A 10839-nucleotide genomic window follows, 5' to 3' on the forward strand; every position below is an offset into this window, starting at 1 on the left:
GGAGACAGTGGCATTACTCAAAGAGGTAGTTGATGTGGCCAGAAATTACACCTTTGCAACTGTTTTGTGTGGGCTGGGTGGGGAAATATGAGTGTTGGAAATCTTGGAAAGGGGAAATCTGTAGTACTCAAGACAGGAGACTGACAGCTCAGATGAGAGTTTTGCTATCTGGTCAGAGAGAAAAGGCTGCATTTTAAAAATATCGTGCAGAAGGAAGAGGTAATATTTGGATGCAAAATGGATGTAAGGAGGAGGAATAAAGGCTGGCCCTCAAGTTATGGGGCTGAATAATGGGAAAGATGGTGGCATTGAGAAAATTAACAGAAAACGGGGACATATAAAAGGCTCCAGAGGAAAAAAAAAATAGGTGCTCATGTTTTGGCCATATTAAGTTTAAACTCTTGATTGAGCATACAGGAGCTATAAAAAAGGCAGACTGAAATGCAGGTTTGGATGAAGGAAGACACCTAGTGGAGAAGATTTGGGAGTTGTCAGCATAGAGATAGTAGTTGAAATCATGTAAGTGGAAGACATCACCCAGTGAGAGGGTACAAGGGGACGAGAAAATTAGTCTTTTTCCAGCCTTATCCAAGTCCACTTTCCCCATACAATCTACAGAGTACGCAATTGCTAACATTTTCTTCCTGGACATGCTTAACACAACTAATATTAAATGTGGAGGAAGGAACACAAGTCAGAATAGGGAAGAACAACAAAGAATATTTAGATAAATTAGATGTATTCAAGTAGGCAGGCCTGATGAAATTCACCTGAGCATACTTAAGGAACTAGCTGAACTAGTCTTGGAAGCGTTAGCAACTATCTATGAAAGATCATGGAGGATAGATCAGGTCCCAGAGGACTAGAGAAGAGTAAATATGGTACCTATCTTTAAAAAAGGAAACAAAGAGAATTTGGAGAATTATAAACCAGTCTACCTCACTTTGATTCCAGGAAAAACACTAGTTCACAAAAATCAATTTGTAAGCACCTAGAAGAAAATAAATAGGGTGATAAATAGCAGCCAACATGGATTTGTCAAGAACAAATAATCCCAAACCAGTCTAATTTCCTTATTTGACAGGGTAACTCACCCAGTGGAGGGGGGGGGGGAGGAGGGAATTAGTTGACATGATATATCTTCATTTTAGTAAGGCTTTCGACACAATCCTACAAAAATCATTCCCATAAGCAAACAAAAGAAATGTTGTCTAAATGAAATTACTATAAGTTGGGTGCACAATTGGTTGAAAAACCATACTCAAAGAGTAGCTATCAGTGGTTTTCTGTTTCTATCCTGTTTCTGGTACTATTCAGTATTTTCATTAATGTTTTGGATGATGAAGAGTATACTTATCAAACTGGCAGATGACACAAAGGTGAAAGAGGTTGCAAGCACTTTGGAGGACAGGATTAGAATTTAAAACAACCGTGACAAATTAGAGAACTGCTCTGAAATCAATGAAGCAAAATTCAGTAAAGACAAGTGCAAGCACTACACTTAGGAAAGAAAAAATCAAATGGACAAATGTGAAGTAGATATAACTGGCTAGGAGATAGTATGACTGAAAAGGATCTGGGAGTTACAGTGAATCACAAATTGAATATAAGTCAACTATGTGACACAGTTGTGGAAAAGGCTAATATCATTCTGGGATGCATTAACAGGAGTGTTGTACACAAGACATAGGAGATAACTGCTGCACTCTTCTTAGCACTAGTGAGGTCTCAGATAGACTCCTGTGTCCAATTTTGCATGCCACACTTTAGGTAAGATTTGAACAAACTCGAGAGTGTTGACAGGACAGCAACAAAATTGGTAAAAGATTTAGGAAACCTGACCTGTGAGGAAAGGTTAAAAAAACAGAGCATGATTAATCTTGAGAAAAGATGACTGTAGGGGACCTGATAACAGTCTTATGTTTTAAAAAGAGGACCGTGATCAATTGTTCATGTCCACTAGAGGTAGGCCGAGTAGTAAGTGGCTTAATATGCAGTAAGGGTTAAATATTTAAAAAAAAAAAATCTAGCTATAAGGACATGTAAGTACTGGACTAACTTTCCAAGGAAGGTAGTGGAATCCTCTCTCAGGGATGGTTTAGGTATATTTGGTACTGCCTCAGCACAGAGAGGTAGACTAGATGACCTCTAGTGACCCCTTACAGCCCTATATTTCTATGATTCCGTGTCCATGTCTCCCTCTTGCACATCACAGCCATCAGAAATTCTAGCTCCAATTTGTTATTAAACAAAGTAATTTGGGGCATAATACTTTCACTGTTATAAATTAGAGCTGTCAATTAATCACAGTTAATGAACGTAATTAACACAAAAAATTAACTAGGTTAAAAAATAGTCATGATTAATCGCAGTTTTAATAGCACTGTTAAACAATAATAGAATACCAATTTAAATGTATTATAAATATTTTTGAATGTTTTTCTATATTTTCAAATATATTGATTTTGATTACAACACAGAATACGAAGTGCACAGTACTAGCTATATTATTTTTTATTAAAAATATTTGCACTGTAAAAAAGATAAACAAAAAATATATATTTTTCAATTCACTTCATACAAGTCCACTCAATCTTACTTCTTGTTCAGTCAGTCGCTGACAAAAACAAGTTTGTTTGATTTTACAGGAGAATGTTGACCGCTTTTTATTTACGTCACTTGAAAGTGAAAACAGGCATTCACATGGCACTATTGTAGCCGGCGTTGCAAGGTATTTATGTGCCAAATATGCTAAATAGTCATATGCCCCTTCATGCTTCAACTTGTAGACTCTAAACTTTTACATTGTTTAGTTTTTGAGTGCAGTTGTATAAAAATAATAATAATTCTAAATTTGTAAGTGGCACTTTCACAATAAAGAGATTGCACTACAGTACTTTCTATGAGGTGAATTGAAAAATACTCTCTTTTACAGTGCAAATATTTGTAATAAAAATATAAAGTGAGCACTGCACACTTTGTATTCTGTGTTATAACTGAAATCAATATATTTCAAAATGTAGAATAACATCCAAAAATATTTATAATAAATTTGAATTGGTATTCTATTATTGTTTAACAGTGCAATTAAAACTGTGATTAATCACAACTTTCTTTTTTTTTTTAATTGTTTGACAGCCCTATTATACATACATATGATTCAAAGCTCTGGTAGACCACAGAAACTTTGGGCTGAAGCTTTCCAAAATTTTGCCTGAGGCAGACACCCAGCATGGAAAATTCATCCCAACAACTCAAGTTTTGAAAAGGCTAACACAATTAAAAACAGGTTCTTATAACACGTCAGCCTGGTAACACTGACTATAATTAATTTTATCGAGTTCATATTAAGACAACATTCTGCCAAACATTGCTGGATAAGGATTATGAAGAAAATATTACCAGCCATTTAAAGGCTTTCTTTGTTAAGGGAATGTCTGAGCAAAAAGATGGGCCCTATATCATTTATTTGCACCACAGAATCAAATAAATTAGAAAAATCAAACTTGGCTTCTTGCCACTGACAATTTGTTCTTTACCATTTATTTTCTAATATTTTATCTAGTGCAGCTTAGATATTTTAAGTGACATGTCTTCCACTTTACAAAGCTATTCCTGAGTAATCTCCTGAGACTATTTCCTTGGTATTCAGTCTAAGCTTCCTTTCTAAAAATTTAGTCCCATTAGTCCTAATTATAAGCTTTACACAAATATAACATGGGGATACAGATGTACCACACACACTCTTCCCCTACGTTGTGACACCTGCAATTAACTGTATTAATGCTAGATCCCCCTCCCTTGATATAACCAAAAGAAGGAAACTGGCAGGACATACTTCATCGGGGGCCTGGACTTTGCATTACTCTCCCATCCTCTTACCTGGAATAGTCTGAATTTGTTGACTATTGAGACAGACTGCAGGGAGAGCTAACCGAAAGACATTTTTGGTTTTATAATTTTAAATAACTGATGGTGCCCAAAGCTTGAGTATGGATGATTTTTATTATTCTAAATAAACACACATTTAAAATGTATTAATTGAAATTAGCTTGAATTTTAGACTAATTATTAAAAAATCATCACTTGAATAAAATATCAAAACAAGACACCCAGACAAGTTCTACACAAATAATTTTAAAAGCAATAGACAGTTTCACAAAAATCAACTATGGCAATTGCTTTGGTTGTCAACAAAATAGCTTCTGCTTACAGAGGTTCTGTGCAATCTTCGGGTCTAAGACTTTTAGTTCTTTGATTCGTTTCTTAATAGATTTCTTCTCTTCAAAATCTTCCCCCTCCTGTTTTACTGTCAAAGTAAAGAAAACAAACATTTATTCACAGTATCAAACGTAGGGAACAAAATTCCTTAGGGGAAAAAGCTCTCCAAGTCAGACTGTAGACAAATCACTATGAGAAAGAAGGTGCAACGGGGAAATGAACTACCAGTTATATTTTGTTTTGTAATTATTACTCTTGTGTTTTCTTCAGTGGGACCGAGGAAGACAGCAGCCTTTTCAACATATTAGCTTTTTTTACAAAAAGGTATTTTTTTCAAAAATACAGAACCTAGAATTTTATAAAACAATGTCAAGTGTTAGTTGACCCCAAGATTTCAGATCATGCAACATGAATATGATTGTGGTCAGCTTGGTCATATGGTGCACCGGAAAAGAATGAACTTGAAAGTCAATTTTCAAACATAAGTTTTAACAAGTCTAAACATACTGAACATATAAAATGTTAAAAACTGCAATTCAACACTAAGGACATAAGACATTTTACAAAATTATACAAATACATCAATGGGGAACAAAATGTGAGTACTACTGTGAACAGAGTATTCTAGTGTCAGACTCACTATAGCCAAAGTAAAAGTATCAACTGATTTAATTTAAAAATATTTAAAAATCAGGTTGGGATATGGTTGATATGTTTTAATTATTTCCCTTTCCTCCATCAAAAACAGGCATCTCAGATTAAGTCAATCACTTCTTGTCCTACCTTGAGTGGACATGAAGAACAATTGATCACAGCACAGGTGCCGGCTTCCTCTGAGCCCCAGGGTGATCAACCCCACGCTCTGCCCCAGGCCCCGCCTGACTCCTTCCCTCAAGCCCTCACCTTCCCTCTTCCTGCCCCCACTTCTCCCCCACCCTACCTCTTCCCGCCCTTCCACTCCCTCCTGCAAGAGCACCCCGTCCCCGCTCCTCCCCTACCCCTTCCAGCGCCTCCTGCATGCCACAAACAGCTGTTCGTGGCGGGCAGGAGGTGCTATGGAGGGAGGGGGAAGAGTTGATCGGAGGGGGACAATGGCGGACAGGAAACATTGGGGAAAGGGAGAGAAGTGGGTGCTAAGCACCAACTATTTTTTTTCTGTGGGTGCTTGTAGCGAGGTGGTCACCCGCTCCTGCCCTGAAGGGCTTGAAATCAGCCCTGGGAGAGGGCTGCGGTTGGGGAAAGCAGCCTGACTCAGCTGATTGGGGAAATAGTCACAGCTGGGGCCATGCCCCAATCAGGGCGCAGCTGGCCCTTATAAGAGGGCAGTGGGCCAAGAGCTAAGACAGAGTCTCTCTCTAGCTTGCTGAGGAAGAAGGGCCTGGCTACTGGGGAGCTGAACAGAGTACCTAAAGTGAAGCAGAGCTGGGGGAAGGCTAGAGGAGCTGGGGGAACTCCAGCCTGGAAACCCCCCAGGCTGCAGGCCTTGTTAAAGGCCAGAAAGGGTACTGGGGTTGCAGAGGGGCAGTCCAAGGGTAGGCAGAGACAGCAGGTCCAAACCCCCCTTACTGGTGATGAGTGGCATTTACATTGCAGTCTGCCCCAGTGAACCGGGGCTAGACCGAGACTGGCAGTAGCCATAGTCTGAGGCGAGGTGGGGATAGAGGATGGGGGTTCACTGGGGAGGGGAGACCCAGATCTGTGGGGGTACTGCCAGGGGGCAGCACCCCAGCCTGAAAGGGGCACCGGGGTCCAGGAGGGACTCAGGCCCAGCGGCAAGCGGGACACTGGCCTGCAGAGGGCGCTTCGGAGGCTGGAAACACTAATTCGCTGGACGACCAGCAGGAGGCGCCTCAGGGGTGAGTCCCACCCCGTGACAGTGCTCCAGCCCAAAGTGTTGGCGCCTATGGATCATAGTCCTCTTTATGACGGCCCTTAACATATTGAAAGACTTATTAGATTGCACTTCACCTAGTCTTCTTTTCTCAAGTCTAAACATGCCCAGTGTTTTAACCTTTGTTCACATAATAGGTTTTCTAAAGCTATCATTATTTTTGTTCCTCTCCTCTAGATTCTCTCCAATTTGTTCACATCTTTCTTAACGTGTCGTGCCCAAAACCGAACATGACGCTCATACTGAGGCCTCACCACTGCTGCGAAAGGGGGACAATAATGCTTCATATACCACACTCCTGCTAATAAACCCCAAAATATTAGCCTTTTTTTAACAGCATCGCATTGTTGCCTAGTCAGTTATTCTCCATTTTGTTTTTGCAGATTTAACTTTTGAGTCTTGAGTAAAATACTTCACATATATTTTCACTGAATTTCATAGTGTTGATTTCAAACCAATTCTCCAATTTATCGAGGTCCTTTTAGAATTCTAATCCCATCCTCCAATGTCCTTGCAACCCCACCTACCTTGGTGTCATCCACAATTTTTTATAAGCACAATCTTCACTCTTATTATTCAAAATATTATTGAAAATATTTAATAGTATCAGACCCAGGAAAGACCTCTGCGGGACCCCACTATCATCCTCCCAGTTTGAAAGTGAATCATTGATAACTCCTCTTTTGCAGACTATGTATTTTCAGGACTAACAATTAAAAGTGAATAAAAATTGACATCAATCCTTCAAAAATGAATTTCCAACTGTATCCCATCTGAAATATTTCTGAGAGTTTAACTATATGGGAAGCTTAAAGTATTTGTATTATTGTATTAAAAATAATTTGAAACAAAAAAAAAACATGTCTGATGCTGGGTACTAAGTTTCTTAAAGAACTCACATTTTAATTAATTCTATTTCAAATTAATAAACCAGTTTCATTGTTAATTCTTAGAAAATTACTTCATACACAAAAAAGAGAATGTGCTGTACTTTGAAGGGGATATGTTGTATTCTTCATATACAATAAAATAATTGAATCTCTGCTTTAACGAGGAAACTCAACTCAGCCTTAACCATGGATCCATGAACAGCTCTTTCACAATAATAAAATTAACACCACAAATAATTAAAATGTAGAACATGATGTTTGCCATTTATCACTTTCCTCACCAAAGTTGCAAGTTACGATGACATCTCAAAAAGTAGTTGTCAGTGGAGACTCATCATCAAATGGGGATGGGCTTTAATGAGGTTCCACAGAGACTGGTTCTAAGCACAACACTATTGAATGTTTTATCAATCAGTACAAATAATGGTTAATACATTTTTTAGAAGACACAAAAATAAATGATAATGAAGATAGGGCAACAGTACATGGCGATCTGAATCACTTGGTGAGCTGGGCCCATTCAAACAATGTATTTTAAGGCAGACAGATGCAAGGTCACATCGAGGAACAAAGAATGCAGGCCATACCTACCTATAGAAGGGGAGCCGGTATACGGGAAAAGTAGTGACTTTAAAAACAATTTAGGGGTCATAGCATACAGACAGCTGAAGATGAGCTCCCAGCACAATACTATGGGGGAAAGGGATAATACAATCCTAATATAAACAGGTGATTAGAGAGTAGAAGTAGGGGAGGTGATTTTACTTCTGTATATGGCCATAGTGAGTCTGACACTAGAATACTTCATACAGTTCTGTTGACTATATTTTTTAAGGGATGTTGAAAAACTGAAGGTGCAGAAAAGAGTCACAAAAATGATTCAAGTGCTGGGGGAAAAAACCTGCCTTACAGTGATATACTCAAAGAGCTCAGCCTGTTTAGTTTATAAAAAGAAGATCAAGGGGTGATCTTAATAAACTTCTCCCTGGGTATAAGCACTTGCATGGGGAGAAAATACTAGATATTAAAGGGTTCTTTATTCTAGTAGAGAAAGGCATAAACAAGATCCTGTGGCTAGAAACAGAACTAACACAAATTCAAATTAGAAATAAGGTGCGCATTTTTAGCAAAGAGGCTGATCTATCACAAGAACAAACTACTATAGGAGTGATGAATTTTCCATCTCTAGTAGTCTTTCAAAACAAGACTGGATGCCTTTCTAGATGGTTTGCTTCAGCAAAACAAGCTATTGGGCTCAATACAGGAGTAAATGGTTGAAATGTAATGGCCTGTAATATACAAGCAAGAAGTCCGATTATATGATTTCTCTTCTGGCCTCAAAATCTATGAATCTGTGAGTTCCATTCTCCTTCCCCCCCCAATTTTTTCTGTCTAGATTGTAAGCTCTTTATTTGTGTATTTGTATGTCACCTAGCAAAATGGGTCCACAATCCTAGGTGGAGCTTCTGTGCACTGCCATAATAGAAGTAATAAATAATTAAAAAACACCGTTTAATGGCAGTGGCATAAAAAGTCACACTAATAATTGTGGGCATTTCTCTTCAAAAATTTGGTAAAAAAGAATCAGATAGCCTTATCAGATTCAGTTTCCTTACTACCGGAAAGAACGTCCCAGTTCTTTTTTTAAATCCTCAGAAGGTAGAAAAGCTTTTCCATCACTATAACAATAAAATACATATTGGTTTTGCTTTTTTCACAAAACCTTATTTTCACAAATAAAAGTAACTTCCAAACTGACTTAGACTCCTAACTCATTTAGGCACTTTTGAAAATTTTACCCAGTAGAAGGAAACCCTAAAGAAATAAATTCAGCCCTAACCAACCAATTATTTCTTCTGAAAAAATCACGATTTATTATTAATGCAATAGCACTTCATACATCTTTCCTGATCAGGAAAAGATGTAAAAACAATTACCACTGTTTAATCAGGAATTATCCCTTTCCTCTACTGCAATAAAGTATTATATTTTGCAACCAAATGACTGTCTTCCAAGAGTCACAACAGAGATCCCAGTTCTTTGGCCTGATTTTAATCAGTCTATTACCTTAGGGTATGTCTACACTACCCGCCGGATCAGCGGGCGGGGATCAATCCAGCAGGGGTCGATTTATCGCATCTAGTCTACATAAATCGATCCCCAAGTGCTCTCCCGTTGACTGCTGTACTCCACCGCCGCAAGTTGAAGTTGTGTAACTTAGATCGACTCCCCCCCCCCCCAGTGTAGACCAGGCCTTAGACACAACACGTACACTGTCATGTGCATTAAACAATTAATAGAACAGCTGAGAATGCCACATTTCAGGTAGCATTTATGATTGGGTAGGTATACTTCTGAACCGTCATGCATTACAGACATGGCACTGGAATGAAAATAGCAGAATGGTACATGACTATTTTAGAAAAATGAGCCAATAGGACACTGGCTTGTCAGTCTATGTGCAGCCTCCTTTATTTCCCCCCCCCCTTTTTTTTTATTAGTTCAATCACTTTATTTTGTGCAGTCTTTATTACATAGTCAGTCTCTTGAATTGGATTGTTTGGGTAAACAGCTCTAATAGAGGAATAACAAATGTGTTTGTGTTTCCTGCCTCCATCTGCTGGTAAAAAACTACATTTACCACAGGTGTAGAATGATCCAACAAAGACCAGCAGAAAGTCAGCAGTCAAAAAAACATTTATTTATTTTTAATAATAAGTCTGTAAGTCAAAAATAAAGACTGGAAATAATCTAGCCAATGCCCTATGGAATTTCATACAAAAAAAAACTTACATGCATGAATTTATAGCAATATACAATACGACATATCCTTGGGGGGGGGGATATTTACTTTAATACAAAGTAAACAAAAATCGTCTAAAAGCAAAAATGAATCTCTCTCTCTATATATATATAAATATAAACTACTGTGAACTTACAGGATAATTCTTCATGGGAATTCCGCTCACATCCTTTTTTAATGCCAGCAGAAGGAAGCAAAGCATACATATTACTTTTATTTCACAATGAAAAACTTTGTATGATGCTGTGTATACGAAAGGTGAACATTTATATCACTGTTGTTACCACTGTTACACAATTTCCATAAATCTTATGCAAAGTATATCATGTAAGATGTCAGTGGAAAAGTTATAATTTGATGAATATGATTATCCTGTTCATATGCATGTATCATCTTTGTATCTGAAGTTATGAATATTGGCTATGTACTGTACCTTAAACCTGCATTGTATTCCTGGGAAACACCCACCAGATAGAATTTACATCAGGGCTAGGCAGCTATGTATTGTTGGCCCATCAAGGACACACAGATCTCAAAATGGGTCATTGAAGAAACTCATCCCACCCTGCTAGCTCTTCCTGAAGATGCTTCAGACAGTAAAGAACCAATGGCCACCTTCCTCTGTGATTTGGCAAAACATCTAAGGGCATGTGATATGCTCATGTGACCCTGGATTCCATCTTGGGCAAGTAATTTTCCATGCACTTGAAACCTCTCCATGTTGCCTCATACCTGCTATAATTCTCTGGACTGTGTATTTACAACAAAAAGGAGCATCTTGAATTATGGACTGAGGAACTTCCAATCTTTTGAAAGTTACCAGAGAGACTTTACAAGACAGCAGTCTATTCCAACACTAATACAAACCTGATAAGGATCAACGGGGTAGCCGTGTTAGTCTGGATCTGTAAAAGCAGCAGAGAGTCCTGTGGCACCTTATAGACTAACAGACGTATTGGAGCATGAGCTTTCGTGGGTGAATACCGTTCTGCATCCGACGAAGTGGGTATTCACCCACGAAAGCTCATGCTCCA

At 38.3% G+C, this 10839-nt stretch overlaps 1 protein-coding gene across 1 annotated transcript in view; it reads right to left on the bottom strand.

The window, feature by feature from the left end:
• LOC113406354 (protein diaphanous homolog 3-like) overlaps positions 1-10839 on the bottom strand; it is a 310574-nt gene that overhangs the window by 157353 nt on the left and 142382 nt on the right. The window contains exon 12 of the mRNA XM_029910781.1: positions 4214-4309. Coding sequence (XP_029766641.1) covers positions 4214-4309 — 96 coding nt within the window. The remainder of the gene's footprint in view (positions 1-4213; positions 4310-10839) is intronic.

The sequence above is a fragment of the Terrapene carolina genome, unplaced genomic scaffold (assembly GCF_002925995.2).
Source record: "Terrapene carolina triunguis isolate 2854851 unplaced genomic scaffold, T_m_triunguis-2.0 Scaffold17, whole genome shotgun sequence".
Lineage (NCBI taxonomy): Eukaryota > Metazoa > Chordata > Testudines > Emydidae > Terrapene > Terrapene triunguis.